This window comes from Episyrphus balteatus, chromosome 2, assembly GCF_945859705.1.
Source record: "Episyrphus balteatus chromosome 2, idEpiBalt1.1, whole genome shotgun sequence".
Classification (NCBI taxonomy): Eukaryota; Metazoa; Arthropoda; class Insecta; order Diptera; family Syrphidae; genus Episyrphus; species Episyrphus balteatus.
The window spans coordinates 19622151-19643267 of record NC_079135.1 but is presented as its reverse complement, the minus strand read 5'-3'; the positions used below and the strand labels follow the sequence as shown (position 1 = coordinate 19643267).

General features: G+C 31.4%; 1 protein-coding gene across 1 annotated transcript in view; it reads right to left on the bottom strand.

Moving 5' to 3' along the window:
• The window catches only part of LOC129910587 (uncharacterized), a 242443-nt gene that overhangs the window by 13004 nt on the left and 208322 nt on the right, over positions 1 to 21117 (bottom strand). The window contains exons 12-13 of the mRNA XM_055988016.1: positions 17248 to 17955; positions 921 to 1849 (exon numbers count right to left, since the gene is read on the bottom strand). Of these exons, the coding sequence (XP_055843991.1) occupies positions 921 to 1849; positions 17248 to 17955 (1637 nt within the window). The remainder of the gene's footprint in view (positions 1 to 920; positions 1850 to 17247; positions 17956 to 21117) is intronic.

The following is a 21117-nucleotide window of genomic DNA, read 5'->3' as shown; positions in this document are numbered from 1 at the left end:
AATTCTGTTTTTCAAAATTCTGTTTTTAAAAATTCTGCAAAAAATTAAAAAATTGGGAAATGTTAAAAAGCGCGTGCTTGCAAATCAAGGGTTCTTTTCGAATCCACATAAAAAAAAAACAATTTATTGAAAAACTGAATATGAGAAAATTAAAAGGAATATCAACGCTTTCTTTAAATCAACTGAAAAACCACTACGATTGTTTTGTCAAAGACAATCATACCTCAATCCTACTATGTTCCCATTCCATTTCTCTTCTTTCAAAATATTTTTTTTTTCAAAAACCTTTCTTTCCTACTAACATCAGTCCCGGCTTAACTTCATTATGATTCACAAGAGTATATATAAGGAAATATTTCCGATTGAGAATGCAAACATTTGGCCTTCCCAATTTTAACTCAATAAACAATGCCACATGCATCCAACAACATTGCACACAGGCACAACATACCTATATCTGACCGCATCCACTCGATGCTCGGTACCAAAAACTCAAACCCCTTCCCTTCCATAACACTATATTCACACATTGCCCATAGTTAATACTTCTCTTTCTTGCCCAGAAGTACCAATAAAGTTGGCACACACATTTTGCCAAATTGCCACCAACATGACAAGCAAAATCGAATCTCATTTATTAGGACACCACCATCGACCATCGACCAACCAACGACGACGACACTCAGGCACCAAAAACACCGACCAACCGTCACAGCACCTGAAGGATTGCAACAACTTTAAGACTGCACCAAAATATACACAAAACAAACTCTACCTAAAATTCAAGCTAGATAATAGGGCAAAGGGGGATAACAGGGGGTAACGATAACCAAAAAGGATCTCCTCTCTCTCTAAAGTATCATGAAATTTTATTGTGATATAAGCCCCCCCCCCCACAACGACATCACACAGGCACTTACTTATTTGTGAATAGCGGTTGACCATTGGCCCAATCCTCCGAGAATATGTGCAACGACGTCGGCCGAGGCCCACTCTGTGCCGGACATATAACTCGCATAACTTTTAACGGTCGACCGGAGTAAATCATCAATCGATTCTTCGTATGGCATCGCATTGCATCCTCCGATGTCGGATCCACTGGCAGATACGAGCCCCACGTCTGCACAAATAGGCTCCGTTCTAATTGTTGTCCCTCGATGTACCACGACAAGCCCTCACAACTTGTATCCTGTGACTTGAGTGGATATTTGATTTCGTCCTCCCCTCCCGATCCTTTCAATTTCAAACGTTTACGGCATTCCGGCACACGTTTGAACTCGTACGACGCAAAGAAATACACATCGGCAAAGTCCTCCGATATATTTAGCCGGGTAACTGTGAACGACAATTCCATAATTCTCGAATTCGATATAAATGTTAGCGGTGCATTGTACAGGGCACTGGTGTTATCACAGAAACACCCCAACGGTATTTTTACGTCCCGGAATGGTACATCGTAGAGCTTGAGTTCGGTGATGCGACCGTCCGGGTCGATTTGATTGCATTTCGGTCGGCCAGTGTGTAGGTCGGAGTCGGTGGTGCAAGCGTTGCCCTCACCAAAGGACACATTGTGAAGTACGAGCTTAACACGCTCCGACACACCGGCCTCAAATCTGTACAAACATGTTAGGTTCTTGGCACCGCCACGGCCGTACAGAAAGACGTTGCGAGGCACTTGTACGTTGCCCTTGCGTTTGCGGAATATCCTTGAGCAGAGTTGGGGGACGGGGTCTTCGCCTCGTCGTCCTGGCCATAGTTCGCCGCCTTGTTCGGTGTCGACAAACTCGTAGTTGAGAGAAAAGGTCGCTGGGAAAAGTGCGGTTCCGGTATGGGTGTGGAATTCAATTTTCTGCAAAGAAGAAAAAAAAAGTGTACATCAGAGAAAAATTAGAGAGGGCGTTATAAAAATTGAAGGAGACTCTTGCACACACAACAACAACACACATACATATGAAGAAAAATGGTAAAGAAAATTTATTTACTTCGAGGTGGAACATCATCCAAAAGGACAGAGACAGAGAGAAGGGAGGATATAAAGGATGATGTATAAAGCAAAAAGGATATATGAGAATATTTACAGGTACAAGTACAACATCTCGTGATGCCTGCGGTAAGTGGCACATCCAGTAGCTAAAGTTGGCGCTTGGCGCTTGCTTTGGCGCTGGCAATGGTGCTAAAGCTGGGAAGCTGGGGGAGGATAGGACAAGGACCCAAAGAGGGAACGTAAACATTAATTTCCCTAAGGAGCGAATATTTGTCGGTTGACTGCAGTTTTCAAGGATGGGGGGAGTTTTTAATTAAATTATTTTTTCTGCCGTTTTTCCAGTCTTTTTTTTCGTTTCGTTATTTTTGTTTTTTTGCTCGCATATACGAGCTTGTGCCGGTCGGTCGAGAGATGAAGCCATCACCATCATTCGTTGTGTTGGATTGCATTGCCAGAATCAAGTGTTTAAATTTGACATTAGCACGTCGCAGGACGATTTTTTTTTTGTATATTTTTTTTTTGTATTATTATTTCTGTGTGAGTTGTGTGGACTGTGTGTTGGCACAAGCGAGGGAATATAGAGAAAATGGCCCTTTTCTGAAATGTCCACAAGAGCTGGGGATGTATAGAGGACCAACCGACACGATGACTTCCGAAGAAGCAAAAAAATAATAAATAGAAAAAATATACAAACGACATGGTAGGTAGTGTGTGTTATAGTGTACCTAGAGCTTCTATACTTCTGTAGCCTTTGTGAATTTATACCGGAAAAATAAATTGGATGGGCTTGTGCAAATATACCAAAGGTACCTACGTTACGTACATAACTTACGTTAGGTACCTTACCTGTACCAATGTTTTTTTTTTTTTTTTTTTCAATTTTTTGTGTGTAGTATGTTGTTGTTGTCAAGGGTCAAGAAGTAAAACATTTTTTTTTTAATTTTTTTTTTAGCTTGAAAGGATATGAATTTCGTTCATAGGCTAAAATTTATATTCTATTTCAGGGCAATTTTGATGGATTAATGGACTTTATTTTTAAAGCTTCATAACACAACAACCACATTAAGATGTTTTTTTGTTTTTATTAAATTTTTTTTTAGAGAAAGCAACAGCAATTTTCAGCCTCTTTCTTTTTGAGTTTTTTTTTTTTAATTTGAAATGTGTGTTCACTTTTAAATTCTTTTAGAATGTTTATTCATTTATAACATGAGCTTAAAAAATATGGAAGGACCTTGAAGCCAATTACCTACTCATTTAGAAAAAAATAAAAACAAAATGTGTATGTGGTTATGAGCTAAGAATTTTTGGAATTGAATTAACAAAATTAATTTGGCATTTTAGAAAAAAAGGTAATAGGTCAGTTTTTTCTTATTTTGGATAATTCGAGGTATAGAAGATTTATTATGTAGAAATGGCAAATACTTTGTTTTATGGAAAATTATTCAGGGTTAAATGTCAAGATAATAAAAGTTTTCTTGACTATAATTTATAAAAGGTCAAAGTTATCAAGAACTGTGGACTATTTAAAAGTTGTAGTGGTAATAGACTTCGACTGCTGTTTTTTTGACTTTTTGAATTTTGTATTTGTATGGGATTTCATAGGAGGGAATGTTTGTCGGAATGTTGTTAGAAAACAAGCCATCAAGTTATTTGATCCAATTAGAACAAATTGCAAATTTTGGGTTTATTATTATAACATTATTTTTATAACTTAAACAACAACTAATAAAAAAATACATAAGTTTAAAAAATATTGAAGGAAGCTTTTCGTTTATTGATAAAAACAGAAGTCATACTTACTTTTGAATTTTTGAACCGATATTTACAGTAAATGTCATATAGAACCGTTTTCTTGATTTTTAACTTTCTCATAAACCAATTAATCGATTTCAATGAATATTTTTGTAGAAAAAAAACCAATTGTAGCCCTTCTGTTACAATTTGGATTTAAAAAAAAAAAATTTTTTTTGAAAACGGACCAAAAAATTTCTTGTTGCGATAAGTTTTTCCTTTAGTCCATACAAAACATTTTGTGTTCCTTCCTCACTTGGTCTCATCAGTTGACTTATCGTGAGACAGCTTAACTTACATAGTTTTTGACAAAAATTTAATGTGAACTATATCAAGCAAGCCAAATTTTTTGTATGTACTTAAGGCTGTAAAAAGCTTTATTAAATCGATTAATATTTCCTTTCATTCATTACGAAGATTAGCTAAACAAAATATTAAATACAATGGTCTGCAAAATTTAACTTTTTTTTCTCCTTAAAATAATTTTTTGATATTATGAAAGATTAGACTTTCCTGAATCTAAACCTGGTTTCAGAAAAATTCTATCAGGTACCATTTTTGTAAAAATGATTTTTGAAAAATGTGAGTAGTTTCTTAAAAATCACCCTTTTAGATTAATTTGAACTTGTATAAAATTAAAACTATCTGGCGCATTGAGCTCAAATTTGGAGGACTTATTCTTCATAATATGACCTATCGATTGACACCAAATATGTTCATTTACATTCATGTTTACTCATTTTTTTAAAATACTGATTAACAAAAAAAGCAGACATTTCGAAATCCTTCACTTTTTAGTAAATCCTACATGAACAAAAACACCTTAATTAAGGAAAATGTAAAATAATAATGCCTATTATATTTAAAAAGTGAAATATGTAAAGAAAACCAAAATAAAATACATTAAACAAAATTTTTACGTGTTTTGTAATTTTATATACTATTTTTCTATTTAGAAATATCTTATTTGTAATAAACCATTCCATAAACTGCTTTGTAAAGCTTCAGATTTGTTTCTCCTAGAAACAATAGTACACTTTTTTTTATAGTTTTTGATGTGCTGAGTTAGAATCCGAAGTCAGAAAAATTCTATCACATCAGGATTTTAAGATATTTGCATTAAAGTATTACAAAATCAACTTTTTGTTTAGAAAATCTCAAAAAAACTACTATATCTCAAAAACCAGAGCTGACCGAAATTTTTTGAGTTCGGATTCAAAATCAGCACACTAAATTCCATTAGAAAAATATGCTTTTGTTCTAGGGAGAAAGATATATTAATTTTTAGAGATCAGTTTCTTTATGGTAAGATATTTCAAACCTACTAAACTTACTTAATTTAAGATATCTCGGAGTAGAAAAGAGATATTGAGAAGATTGAAACTGAATTTGAAAGAAAAAAATAAGTTCTTTCATAAACCCTAACAATTTAATTGAAAAAGATTACATTATGCCAAAATATTTCTTCGAAAACAGCAAAAAAATGGGTTTTTAAGAGTTTCTAACGAGAATATCTAAGAAACGTGAGGTGCTAGGTCAATTCTGACAGATTCGGAATCAGAATACAAAAATCCTTTAGAAAAGTATAGTTTTATTTAAAGGAGGATTTCCTTGCAGACCAGTGATATTACTCATTTTTAATTTCAAACCTAAACCAAAAACATACTTCACAATTAAATATTGGTTTGGTTTTTGTTTTGCTGGTAAAATTAAAAAAAAAAAAAAATCAACTTTCACTATTTTTTCACCAATCAAAATGATAATTTGTTTAAAATTTATCGTTTATTTTGAATTTTTTGTTTTTGTTTTTAATTCTGATGGAACTAGGTATTTGTATAGGACTTAATAAAATGAGTGGTTGATCTTTATTCTAGACGATAATTTATGTGACATAGTTACGTCATTCGTATGTTATCATTACCGTAACTTTCGTAAATTTTTAAAAATAACAATACGAAAAATTAGCAAATTAAGAAAAACTACAATACTTCAATACTCTGAAAGTGCATCCATCGTACTCAAAAATGTAACATCAAAAGAGTTCCTAACTCAGTTTTTTTTATTCAATTCCTAGAACTAATGCTTTTCAATGTTTCATTTTTCAGAACTTCATTTGTTTAAGAATAAATTCAACTTATTGAAAGCACCATTGACACTGCAAGAGTATTTATTTCAAAATGGTTTCGGAGAAAGAAAGTTAATTTGTTTTCAGTTGATATTCTCAAAACATATCACTTTGTTTTTTTTTTCTCTCTATTTTTCAATTAGTTAACAAGCTTAGATTTCAAATAAAGGTTACTTTCATTTAATGTGTAGTACTCAAAAGATGCAACTCAAAGAAAAGTAATTATCCGCTACATAAGACAAACATAATAGTGAAATCGCAGAAAAATCTCTTTGATGCACAAAGAAAATTGAGAATAGAAAAAGAAAGGGTTAAAGTTACATGTGGCTTTGAAATGAAGGCCATTGAATTACTTTGACATAAGAATACACATTAAGGAATTGTTTCAAGAGCTAAAAAACATATCGAAAACAAAGCTTTGCTTCAAAAAGTAGTGCAAAAAAAAAAAAACACATTTTGGAACGAAAGTATTGATTTAAAGTTGTTCTACCTTCAAAAAATTGAGTATTACTGAATTTGCATCTGTTAATATTTCAAACGAACTGATGTGTTCTTTTAACTTAAACTTTCTTTAAAAAAATACTGTTTTAGTTAATATTTTAACATTTACGTTTCTTCTTATAGAAAAAAAAGGATACACGAATCCTTTTACTGTTCTGAAGTTAATACCCTTGAGCCAAAAAAATAAAATTTTATTGTTTTTTAACGTCAATAAAGTTCCTCATCGCTAAAGGTCAGCACTTACACCTACCTACACATAATCGTTTTGAAGGAATTCGAAAAAAGGTCACATCGTTCCGTCAGTGCGCACCTTATACAACAAACAGTTCATTAAAAGTATATATATTCCAGTTTCCAGTTATAAAATTGAATTATCCAAAAGGCCAAGATGCGATGTTTTTCGACTTTAAATAAAATTCCTTAGAGTTTTTCGAATTTATAGCGCAAATTCAACACAAAAATCGCTTAAATAAAAAATATAAAATAAAAAAAAAAATTAAAGATCCTCCAGAAAACTCACAAACTTCATCTTCTTCTTTCTTCGTTTTCATTTATATACATCCGTCCGGTGCAGCAATAAACTTTTGCTGGATTATAAATATAAAGTAAGTTGTGTAAAAATAAAAAAATAAACGAAACGAATGGAACATAATTCGTATAAATTCAACTTGTGCGTGTGAGTGTTTTTTGTTGTTGTTGTATTTGTGTGAGTAATACGATGTATACAAATGCATAGTTAAAATCGTAAATAATTTATTTTCTTTCACTTGGACAAAGTGTTACTTAATCAGATAATTCTTGAGCAATATAAATACAAAACAAGGATAATGAAAAGGAAACAAAAAAACAAAAGTGAAAAAAAAAAAATGAAGACAAAAAAAAAACATCAACAATTAAATTGCCATAAACAACATTAAATTACAATTTTACAAGCATTTATTTTTCAATTAATTTTCTGCAGAAAAGAGAAAAATGGATGTTCAGTATCTTTGTGCTGAGATGGCCGGTTTTGTGTTAAAATGCCTTTACTATACCGCTTTCAGAGGTGGATTTGAAGCGAAAAGGCCGGTCAGAGTGTAGAAAAATTATTAATAATTTGTTTTATTTAGAGAGAGAGATAAGAAAACAGAGATGATACGAGTTCTTGTTATTTCGACATTTTGTGAACTTTTCAAAAAATCGAATAAGCTTTGAACAATTTTTCGAATTTGTCATTGGGCAAATGTAACGCTTTCCTCAAATAACAAATTATTATGGCAGTCAATAGTTAAAGTATGATTGATTCTATTATTATTATTATTATTATTATTATTATTATTATTATTATTATTAAAAAAAGTTACGCATACGCCCCAGTGACCCGATCCAATTATGTATACAAATTGTTGAATAAATTTTTGTAACTGACACCCAAATGAAAATATTACCTTTTTGACTTTTGAATTATTTTCAAAGTAAAACACATAATCACAGGGATTTGTTACATCCGTATGGTATAAATATAAAATTGCAAAATATACGTTCACAACTTTTGAGTATTTTACTTTTTACTTAAAAAACGAAATTGAAAAACAAATAATTTGTTTATTTTCCGAGTTGTCAAATGAATTTACAATTTTGTACAGAAATTTTGTTTAATACGGTTTTTAAACAAAACATTAATTTTACATGAAATTATGGGCCTTTTACTGAAGCAAATTTTTTTTTAATATTTCAGTTGAACATAAATTATTTTTCTCTTTTTTTTTTTACTCTGCATAGACGAACGCTTCTAAATACTTAGCATACAAAAAATCTAATTTAAAAACAAAGTTTCTCGAAAATCCTGTTAACAGTCTTCATGTTTATTTATCTTGCAATAAAATGTGACAATTGAAATGGATAGATAAATTTATTTTAAAGTTGGTTTCTATGTTCAAAAGGTTCAAAAATGTTGATAAAATGTGTGTTTTATCAGGTTTATCTTTTAATGTTTAGTGTTTACATATATGTTTTAATGACTGTTTCAAAAATTCCTTTGAATTTTTTGACGTGATAACGTCTTATAAATCGATAGACCATGGCAGTCACCACAAAAAAGTGACGCCATTTTCTCATGTTCCACTCTCACGGCAAAAATTTCGCGGCAAAAATTTCAATTAAAAATTTAAAATAAACTATTAGAGATCAAAAAATCTTCTATAGCTTATTTGAAAGATAATAATAACCTAAAGCTTAATCTGAATGAAGGATTTTTAAAAAATGAGACTAATTTTAGAATAACTGCATTTAAGAAAAAATTCTAAAACTAAGCTATAACGTTTTGTTTGAACGTTGTACACGTGTTGGGGCTATGACAAAATGATGATTTTGGGTAGGAAAAATTTTTTTTGACAATTCTAAAGGTGCCAGGTATACGGATTTTTTTCCAACACCCTGTGTTTCGAAATGTGAATTTTTGAAAAACACCTTGTTTTTAACGGGTATTTTTGGGTAATTTTTGATTTTTAGCTTTTTTTGGAGCGTTCAACGTGTAGATTTTGGCCTTATGCACACATGTGCAAAAACTTGGAATAGTTAAGTGAGTTTTGACTGAATAACGGAGGAAACAAATTTTAAAAAAAACAGGTTTTTTGACCGTTTTTAACCGATTTTTATCTTTTTTTTTAATGATAGACCATGACTACGACTATATGTGTGCGAAGTTTCAATCATTTTCGTAAACACAATTTTGAGATAACGGTAAAATAAAATTTTAGAATTCAACAGGTTATAACTTTTGACCAAGAGCAGATAGAAATTTTATTAAACTTTTATGAGCATCCTGATACAATTACCTTTCATTTGGTATATCACACATAACGGTAGACTTACTACAAGCTACACAATGTTAAATCAAGAAACTTGCGAAAAACCTCAAAACACCAGTGTGGGAAGTATCGTAATCTCAGGTTGGAAATTCGACATGGTTGACTTTAAAATATTCTAACTTCTTTTGTAGGCATCTTTGAAATGAGATTGATACGTCATATAAAAGGTGAAATAATAAGCTTTCACATGGTATAAAATTTCGTATAGGTTGTCAAACAAAAAAAATTAATCCATAGCGTGAGAACATAAAAATAAATGCTTTTTTTTGCTTTTGATCGAGTTCAAAAAATTCTAGCTCTTTTTTGTAGATGTCTCATAGACCTGAACGATATATATATTTTGAGCTAAGACAATAAAATTTGTTATAGTTTGTTAGGGAAAAAATTTAATTAATGACGTGAGAAGATAAAAATTCATTTTTTTTTTTGCTTTTTTGATGAAAATGATTGTTTTTAATACATAATTTTTATACTTTCTGCGAATTGTAAAAATTTAAAAATGGTTTTATTCTTAAGAAAAATGCTTTGCTTTTAAATTGCATAATTTTTTTTGTAAGCTTTTAAAATAAAAAAATTAATATAATGAGAAAATTAAAAAGGTATTTTTTGTTTTAGCTTTTTCTTGTAAATTATGATTGTTTGAAAAAAGTCAACTCTTCAATTGACTCATTTTAAACAAAAGCACACAACCTGTTTTCTGACGACGTTATCACGTAAAATCATGGTCCGTAAACCGGCTTTAAAGACAACCTCTTTTTTTTAACTTTTTCCAAATTGAACATTTTCCTAATACTGTTTTTATCACAAGTAGGCTTGTAAAAAAACATTATATAGGCCCCCTTATTTGACGATTTCCCAGTCCGACTCTGGCTGATTCCATAAATAAATGAATACTAGTACCATCAGCCCTTACAATGGTTTTCTATAATAACAGATTAAGTTATTTGCCAGTTTAGGTATACGAGTATGTTTGAATGTAGGTAGATACTCTGAAACGTTCGTTGCGCGCCGTACCATTTTGTCGAAGAAAATAGCATCACAGAGTAGCAGCGAACCACCACCCCACCAACCAACAGTAGCAGCAGTAGCAGACAACATTTTTTTAATTATTTGTTTTTCCTGCATTATCATTTTTGCCGAACAGTGAATTTGTGGATTCAAGATATTAGAATGAGTAAATATAAGTAATTTCTTCTTGATATTTTTTCTTTATTTTTATTATTTTTGCTTTATGCTCCACAAGCCGTTGCGTTTTTGTTCCTTGTTATCTCTATCTCTCTTCGTTTCCGTATTATTTAAGCTCCTCTGTGTGTTTGTGTTTTGTGTGTTTGCTAGAAATGCAAAAAGGATCTAAAGCTTTGGAGATTTTCCATTGTTGGTTTTACAAGAAAACTTTCTCTTCACGAAGCAGATTATGCGTGGACTTTTTCTTAAGAACCATCCAGATTACTTGATGGTAAGAAAATTTAAATCAAGAGGGAGTTAGGTAAGGTGTGCACAAGAAAGTAGTACCTAATTGAAATCAACAATTTTCAGAGGGAGATCAAAACAAAAACATATGGCTAGATTAAATTTGAAAAATTCAGTGCACTGCAATTTAAGGAAGGGAGCATTTATGAAAATAATTCAACTGTTTTTGTTGAATTTTCATTTTGTGACACTTTTGCCATACCATGCATAGTCGTTTTAATTTAATTTATATTATATAAAATTAGAAGCTTAAAGCGGAACCAGGAACTATACTTCCAGTGGATGTAAGTAATTGCCATCTCAATTTTTTTTTTAGGATTTTACGGTGTATCACTGCACAGTGATGCTTTTCATGAACGTCGAAGTCAGAAATTATTTCCATGGCCTTTTCTTGACGAAAAGTCATACAATTTTCTACACTAAAGGATATAAGAACGGAAAATAGAAAATTCTTGAAAAAAGTATAAACTATTATAAATTTTCATGTCAAATTAGGACCTCACGTTACAAAAAGTAGTACTTTAAGGCCTTTTTAAAGATGCGAATTTATGAAAGAAAAAGGTCTTCATATCGAATTAGGACTTCACGTAGTAAAAATTATGACCTTAAGACCTATTTAAAGATGCGAATTTAGAAAGAAAAAGGTCTTCATATCGAATTAGGACCTCACGTTCAAAAAGTATTACTTTAAGGCCTATTTAAAGATGCAAATTTATGAAAGAAAAAAGTCTTCATATCGAATCAGGACCTCACGTAGCAAAATCATAACTTAAAGACCTTTTAAATACACAAAGTATTACTTTAAGGCCTATTTAAAGATGCGAATTTATGAAAGAAAAAGGTCTTCATATCGAATTAGGACCTCACGTTTCAAAAAGTATTACTTTAAGACCTATTTAAAGATGCGAATTTATGAAAGAAAAAAGTCTTCATATCGAATTAGGACCTCACGTTACAAAAAGTATTACTTTAAGGCCTATTTAAAGATGCGAATTTATGAAAGAAAAAGGTCTTCATATCGAATTAGGACCTCACGTTACAAAAAGTATTACTTTAAGACCTATTTAAAGATGCGAATTTATGAAAAGAAAAAAGTCTTCATATCGAATTAGGACCTCACGTTACAAAAAGTAATACTTTAAGACCTACTTAAAGATGCGAATTAATGAAAGAAAAAAGTCTTCATATCAAATCAGGACCTCACGTTGCAAAAAGTAGTACTTTAAGGCCTTTTTAAAGATGCGAATTTATGAAAGAAAAAGGTCTTCATATCGAATTAGGACCTCACGTTACAAAAAGTATTACTTTAAGGCCTATTTAAAGATGCGAATTTATGAAAGAAAACAGTCTTCATATCGAATCAGGACCTCACGTTACAAAAAGTATTACTTTAAGGCCTATTTAAAGATGCGAATTTATGAAAGAAAAAGGTCTTCATATCGAATTAGGACCTTACGTAACAAAAAGTATTACTTTAAGGCCTATTTAAAGATGCGAATTTATGAAAGAAAACATTCTTCATATCGAATTAGGACCTTACGTAACAAAAAGTGTTACTTTAAGGCCTACTTAAAGATGCGAATTAATGAAAGAAAAAAGTCTTCATATCAAATCAGGACCTCACGTAACAAAAAGTAGTACTTTAAGGCCTATTTAAAGATGCAAATTTATGAAAAAAAAGGTCTTCATATCGAATTAGGACCTCACGTTACAAAAAGTATTACTTTAAGGCCTATTTAAAGATGCGAATTTATGAAAGAAAAAGGTCTTCATATCGAATTAGGACTTCACATTACAAAAAGTATTACTTTAAGGCCTATTTAAAGATGCGAATTTATGAAAGAAAACAGTCTTCATATCGAATCAGGACCTCACGTTACAAAAAGTATTACTTTGAGGCCTATTTAAAGATGCGAATTTATGAAAGAAAAAAGTCTTCATATCGAATTAGGACTTCAAGTAGTAAAAATTATGACCTTAAGACCTATTTAAAGATGCGAATTTATGAAAGAAAAAGGTCTTCATATCGAATTAGGACCTCACTTAACAAAAAATATTGCTTTTAGACCTATTTAAAGATGCGAATTTATGAAAGAAAAAGGTCTTCATATCGAATTAGGACCTCACGTTACAAAAAGTATTACTTTAAGACCTATTTAAAGATGCGAATTTATGAAAGAAAAAGGTCTTCATATCGAATTAGGACTTCACGTTACAAAAAGTATTACTTTAAGGCCTATTTAAAGATGCGAATTTATGAAAGAAAAAGGTCTTCGTATCGAATTAGGACCTCAAGTTACAAAAATACTTTTTCGAATTCTTCATATCGAATTAGGACCTCACGTTACAAAAAGTATTACTTTAAGGCCTATTTAAAGATGCAAATTTATGAAAGAAAACAGTCTGTCTTCATATCGAATCAGGACCTCACGTTACAAAAAGTATTACTTTAAGGCCTATTTAAAGATGCGAATTTATAAAAGAAAAAGGTCTTCATATCAAATTAGGACCTCACGTTACAAAAAGTATTACTTTAAGGCCTATTTAAAGATGCGAATTTATGAAAGAAAACAGTCTTCATATCGAATCAGGACCTCACGTTACAAAAAGTATTACTTTGAGGCCTATTTAAAGATGCGAATTTATGAAAGAAAAAGGTCTTCATATCGAATTAGGACCTCACGTTACAAAAAGTATTACTTTAAGGACTATTTAAAGATGCGAATTTATGAAAGAAAGAGGTCTTCATATCGAATTAGGACCTCACGTTACAAAAAGTATTACTTTAAGGCCTATTTAAAGATGCGAATTTATGAAAGAAAAAGGTCTTCATATCGAATTAGGACCTCACGTTACAAAAAGTATTACTTTAAGGACTATTTAAAGATGCGAATTTATGAAAGAAAGAGGTCTTCATATCGAATTAGGACCTCACGTTACAAAAAGTATTACTTTAAGGCCTATTTAAAGATGCGAATTTATGAAAGAAAGAGGTCTTCATATCGAATTAGGACCTCACGTTACAAAAAGTATTACTTAAAGGCCTATTTAAAGATGCGAATTTATGAAAGAAAGAGGTCTTCATATCGAATTAGGACCTCACGTTACAAAAAGTATTACTTTAAGGACTATTTAAAGATGCGAATTTAGAAAGAAAAAGGTCTTCATATCGAATTAGGACCTCACGTTCAAAAAGTATTACTTTAAGGCCTATTTAAAGATGCGAATTTATGAAAGAAAGAGGTCTTCATATCGAATTAGGACCTCACGTTACAAAAAGTATTACTTAAAGGCCTATTTAAAGATGCGAATTTATGAAAGAAAGAGGTCTTCATATCGAATTAGGACCTCACGTTACAAAAAGTATTACTTTAAGGACTATTTAAAGATGCGAATTTAGAAAGAAAAAGGTCTTCATATCGAATTAGGACCTCACGTTCAAAAAGTATTACTTTAAGGCCTATTTAAAGATGCAAATTTATGAAAGAAAAAAGTCTTCATATCGAATCAGGACCTCACGTAGCAAAATCATAACTTTAAGACCTTTTAAATACACAAAGTATTACTTTAAGGCCTACTTAAAGATGCGAATTAATGAAAGAAAAAAGTCTTCATATCAAATCAGGACCTCACGTAACAAAAAGTAGTACTTTAAGGCCTATTTAAAGATGCAAATTTATGAAAAAAAAGGTCTTCATATCGAATTAGGACCTCACGTTACAAAAAGTATTACTTTAAGGCCTATTTAAAGATGCGAATTTATGAAAGAAAAAGGTCTTCATATCGAATTAGGACCTCACGTTACAAAAAGTATTACTTTAAGGACTATTTAAAGATGCGAATTTATGAAAGAAAGAGGTCTTCATATCGAATTAGGACCTCACGTTACAAAAAGTATTACTTTAAGGCCTATTTAAAGATGCGAATTTATGAAAGAAAAAAGTCTTAGTATCGAATTAGGACTTCACCTAGTAAAAAGTATAATAAAATTTGTATTTTTACTTCCACATAATTTTTGCTCAACATGATTTTTATGATCAAACTACGTTTGTTTTTTGCAATAAAAATTCATTCAATATACTCAAACAGTTAGGTAAGAAACTATACCAATATCAATTATTGTACATATAACTAAACATTCAATTCTTCGAATCATCAATTTTCTTACTTTAATCAAAGTATATTTTCTTGCGTATAATAATATCTTTGCTGAATAAACATCAAATACACATCTGAAGTAATAAAAAATTTGATTACCCCCAAAAAAACAAAAAAAAAAACAAAATACGTTTAAGTACGTTTACAATTCCATTAGCCACAAAAAAAAATCCAAACCTCTTTGATTTTACAACAACTATCAAAAAATTCCCCTCCTAGCCCTATTATACCAAAATACGTTTATACCCTCTTTTCAAAATAACGCATATCAAGTATCGACTAAACCAATCAAACAAACATCTTTCTTAAAAGCTATACTATCCCACCAAAAAAAAAAAAAACACCAAACTAAAACAACAACAAAAAACCATCAAGTAGAAAAAAAGGGTTTCCACGCATCGAATATCCATCGTAAAAACTAACTTTCCGTCAAATGAATATAGGCTTTTACCCAAAAATATCAAAACCAAAAAAAAAAAAAAAAATCCTTTCCCTCTCTATTTTAGTTGTTGAAAATGGTCGAACTTAATACCGAAAAATGCATATAAAACTCGGTGTAACGGTAGTAGAGCATAAAAGCAATCCAATCATCAAGCAATTTTAGAGGCATTTTTGGAGAGAGAGCCAATCCATTGATTTTTGGGTATAAGTTTACTCTATAGTTTTTTTTTTTTTTCATTTATTTTTGTTTTAGCCTTTTGTTTGTTGTTTTTTTTTTCGAAAATAGGGTACTTTTCGTAAATTCGCACAAATAAGTTGATTCCGCAAAATCAAAACACACATTTTCATATACTCTACTCGAAACAACAAAAACATTTAAAATAAAAGCCAATCGAGCAAGGGATTTTGCCGATTATTTGAGGTCCATTGCTTTTTTGGGTTTTTGTTGTCGTCATTCCCGCATATCACAGAGGTCAGCCAAAAGTTGTAAAAATCTGGGCCAACCGAAGGACTCGGTTTTTTACTTTACTACATACTCGCATCGCATCAGCAACACATGAGCGATGTCCGCATACCACAAAATTGTACCTCTATTCTCTCTCTCGAAGAGTATAATACAGGCAAATGGTCAATTATTAAATGGAGTAGCGGTAGATTGTTGTTTTATTGGAACTCGAAAAAGGACCATGTTTTTGTTTCGGAAAACTCTGTCAACCATGAAGAACAACGCAACCACGCAGATGATGATGGCCAACGCTGATGGCCGCCAACGGGAACAGAGCCGCCATTTTCCCTCCGAAATCATCGGCCGCGGCGGCCGGCGGTGGGAAAAAGCCTTCAGTCAAAGGCGAAACCAAAAGCGATATAAATCAAAGGATTTGCGTTATTAAGTGGTTAGATGCCAACAAATACTATTTCATTTACACACACACACACACAAATAAACACTCATCATTCATTTTGACGTAGTGATGGGAACTATCGAATAAAAACTATCAAACTATCGATAGTTGTAAAATATTCAATCATTCGATAGTTTTAAATCATTCATTCATTTAGTTACTATTTTCATTCGGATAGTTTTTTATTCGATAGTTGTTTTCATTCAAATAGTTTTTTATCCGATAGTCTATTCGATAGTTTATTCGATAGTTTATTCGATAGTTCACTCGATAGTTTTTATTCGAATGAATGAATTAATGAATGAATTAACTATTCGATAGTTCAAATCATTCAGTTTAGTGATGGGAACTATCGAATAAAAACTATCAAACTATCGATAGTTGTAAAATATTCATTCATTCGATAGTTTTAAATCATTCATTCATTTAGTTACTATTTTCATTTGGATAGTTTTTTCATTCGTTAGTTTTTTATTCGATAGTATTTTCATTCGAATTGTTTTTTTATTCGATAGTTTTTTCATTCGAATAGTTTTTTTTCTTCGATAGTTTTTAAATTCGAATAGTTTTTTGTATTCGTTAGTTTTTTATTCGATACTATTTTCATTCGATAGTTTTTTATTCGATAGCTTTTTTCATTCTAATAGTTTTTTTTATTCGATAGTTTTTGAATTCGAATAGTTTTTTTTATTCGATAGTTTTTTAATTCGCATAGTTTTTTTATCCGATAGTTTATTCGATAGTTTATCCGATAGTTTGTTCGATAGTTTTCATTCGATAGTTTTATTCGATAGTTTTTATTCGAATGAATAAATGAATGAACTATTCGATAGTTCAAATCATTCAGTTACCAACTATCGATAGTTCAAATCACTCGATAGTTCCCATCACTAATTCAGTTACTAACTATCGATAGTTCAAATCACTCGATAGTTCCCATCACTAATTTTGAGAAAATACGCGAAATTTAGTTAGGACAAGAAATGGCAAGAGAGAGGGAAGAGAAAATAAATAAAATTGGCTCACCAAGTCCCTTCCGGCACTGACGTAACTCTCGAGTGGGCTGCACGGTCGCAGTTTATGTCCTCCGATGCTTGTTATGGCAGTGTGATCGCATAATTTTGGTGTTTCGTAGTCATAAATTTCCAACATAAGCCGTCGTTTATTTTTGCCAATGCCACTGCCGCCGCCGCCACCATTTCCCAAAGTGCCAAGACCAGAAGTTGCTGCTGCACCACCGCCACCCTTTAAATCTACCCCCATTGCAGCAGCATCTTTAGAATTCTTATCGAATCGGGTGTTGGCGATATAGTTGAGACTCTCCTTGACGCTTGTCAGGCCATTGCCAGACGATGCGCCACCTCCTCCCCCCGGGAACTTCTGTTGCTGTTGCTGCAAATAGCCACCGTATTTGTTTTCTTGGTTAAATATACTGGACTGAGTTGGGCCGTAAATGTATGTGTCGACTGGATTCCAGGCATTGTCTATGTTCACGCGAATGTTCTTACCAAACTTTGGATTTTGTGGGCTGTAGTAATAGTTTCCGTAATTATTTGTTTGGTTAACGACATTGTTATTGTTGTTACTGTTTGTGTTGGTATTGTATTTATTTTGTTGTAATGTCGAAGAAGAATGAGGCGGTACAGTGGTTGTAGTGGTTGTCATTTTTATTGGTACATATGTCCCATAACTGTCCCACATTCGTAGTCTTGTTATCCAGGGTGGCAAGTCGGCCTATATAAAAGCGCACAAAAAAAAAAAAAGGAAGAGACAAAGAGAAGTTATTTATATATGAAAAAAAGTAACAATCAAAAGAAGAAAAAAAAAACACTTTTATGTGTTATTGTTGGAAATATATTATTTTTGTTTTTGCTGTGTGCCATTGTTGGATATTGTACTTTATATATTATATTTTGTTTTGTTTTGTGTGTTTTTTTTGTTTGTTTGTTTTGTGTGTTTCATTTTACAATTTACACATTTGAATCACACCATGCAGATGTAGCATAGATAAATAAACAACAGACCCTGCACCTATCTGCTTTACAGTCGGTGTTAAAAGGATGCTTACAGTAATTAGGAATTGCGATCAAGGTGCTTCGAGAGTTTTCGTGGAAGAAATGTACTAACTTTTTCAGTGAGGAATTTTAATGATGACACGACAAAAATGCGCCACAATTCAGGAAGAAATACGACAAATCGAACTTTTCAAAATTTTTATAAAGCTCTGGTAATATTTGATTTTTTATTATTTTTTTTTTTTTTTTTTTTTGTTATCATTTTGTTTTCTACCAAAATTTCCCAATATTTTTTACTTCTTTTCGAAAAACTTCAGCTTTTTGTAAAATTTTTAGAAATTTAGTAATTTTTGTGATCTCAGAAAATAGAAATTTTCTGATTTGAATAACTTCTGATAACAATAAAAAAATTTTTTTTAATTAGATATGCTTGATTTTCAACATTATTAAAAGTGCAGTAATCTTGTTTTCAAAAGACGATTTCGGAATACTTGGGCAGTTCCGATTATTTGATGAATTGTTCATAATACTGGCCACATCCAAATAAAAGTTAAAAAAAAATGAGCTTTAAGACCTTTAGAGTTTGATCATTTTTACCCTTAGAAAATACTTTAAAATTGTGAAGACTCAAAGCTTTTTCAAAGCCATACTTTTTTGGCAGCCATACAAATTTTAAAAATTAAGTCTTTCAAAGTTTTTACATTTTTAGAAACTCGGACATTTTTAATTATATTCGAGGTGTACTCGAGAAATTATTTTGAAAACGTTTTATTTCGCAAACTTGACAAAACTTAATTTTTATTTCGCAAATTTGGATTGGGGACAAAATCCCGAAAACCGAAATCCCGAAAACCCAAAATCCCGAAAACCCTAAATCCCGAAAACCCAAAATCCCGAAAACCCAAAATCCCGAAAACCCAGAATCCCGAAAACCCAAAATCCTGAAAACCCAGAATCCCGAAAACCCAGAATCACGAAAACCCAAAATCCCAAAAACCCAGAATCCCGAAAACCCAAAATCCCGAATGGGATCCCGAAATCCCGAAAAATTATATAAAATGAAAAATTTGCGCAAATTTTTCATTTTATATAATTTTTCGGGATTTCGGTTTCGAAAGCAATCCTAAGTGTAAAATTAAGGTGTTAACATGTAAAAAACAATAGAAGTGTATGATTCCGTCAATATCTCTTTTTTACATGATTTCAAGTTCTTATTGTGCTTTCAGCAGTGTTTTGTTGTGATTGAGTTAAGTTGGAAAAGTCGTTGAACTAAAATCAAAAGAATTATGAATTTTAATATTTAACTCATAATAATGTATGTTTAAATTGTTTTTTAATTGGTTTTAATTTTATGTTTCATTTAAAATTTCAGTGAAACACAATTTTGAAGGGTTTTTTATTTTTTCTCTTTTATTTTCGGAATTTTGGCCTTTCTGGATTTTGGGTTTTCGGGATTTTGGTTTTTAGGGATTCTGGGTTTTCGGGATTTTGGGTTTTCGGAATTCTGGGTTTTCGGGATTTTGGGTTTTCGGGATTTTGGGTTTTCGGGATTTTGAGTTTTCGGGATTTTGGGTTTTCTGGATTTAGGGTTTTCTGGATTTTGGTCTTTCTGGATTTTGGATTTCGGGATTCTGTCCGTCTCCCCGCAAATTTCCATTAGCCCATTTGTTACAGTATCTCGCAACATTGAGATTTCGCAAAATTTGTGTTGCATTTTTTTCTTTGGCACATTTTTAAATAGCAGTTGGTTTTCTTTTTAAAATATATTGCACTAACTGCAAAAAAGCACTTCGGAAAGTTACATTTCGCAAACTTAATTTTTTGCTTAGCTATTATCGCTATTACAATATTAAAATATTCGGATCATATGCAGGCAAAAAGTTAGTTAAAAACCCAGATAAATACAAAATGGATATCACAGAAAAAGAACAAAATATTTTAATAAAGAAAGGTCACGAAATAAGGAAGAATTTATAGAACCGTAGATCTAAAATTTACAATAAAGACGCGAAAAGCACCTTAAGGAATAGAAGTACAGACTTTTTTGGCGTAGGTTTATGATTAAAGAAAAAGAGTTAGGAACAAATATGCACTTTTAAAGCGAAAACGATCTAAACCAGATCAAAATTGAGGAACATTTCATGCCACAAGATTATTGGAAATAAGATGGGCAGTGAGAGAGCCTGCCTCAAAATGAAATGTCATCATGCCAATAAATCCTTCAAACTTGAAGTGTTTCCTTCTGCTAACAGAGCAGACCGTAAATTTCAGTGATTTTAAATATTACTTGGTTACAAGGAGACATCAGTTTAGGAAGCAATTTATTTAGCAACTCTCGTTTTTAATGATGTATTAAGTATGAATGGGTTGAGGACCTTGAACGCGAATATTTAAAACGCAATTTAAATATTTTCGTTTTATAATAACGCAGTTTTGTAAACTGCCATATTGAAAATATGAAGTGAAAAAAAGTTGGGCCTACCTACCTTTTTTCAATGTTGATATTTGAAACAGACATAAGTCCACTGGACATTTATAGTCCATAATAGGCAAATATGTCCCACCTTACTGCGAAATTACTCCACAACTTCAATAACATTTACAAGGCTCTTTAATTTGGTTGAAAAGTATAACATAATTGGATTTTATTTGTCCTTGTTTTTGAAACCATAATAAATCTGATTTTATGAATCCTTTGGCGTAAACTGTAGTATGTGAACACGGAGAAATATGATCGGATAAAAACAACGTAAAACTCGTGTAAAATTAACAGAAAAGATTGTTAATACATATAACACCTACAAACTAACCCCGATTAAAATTACACGAGTCAGTTTAATCTTACCCACTTCCTCGGTTAAATTTTAATAAAATTTCACAT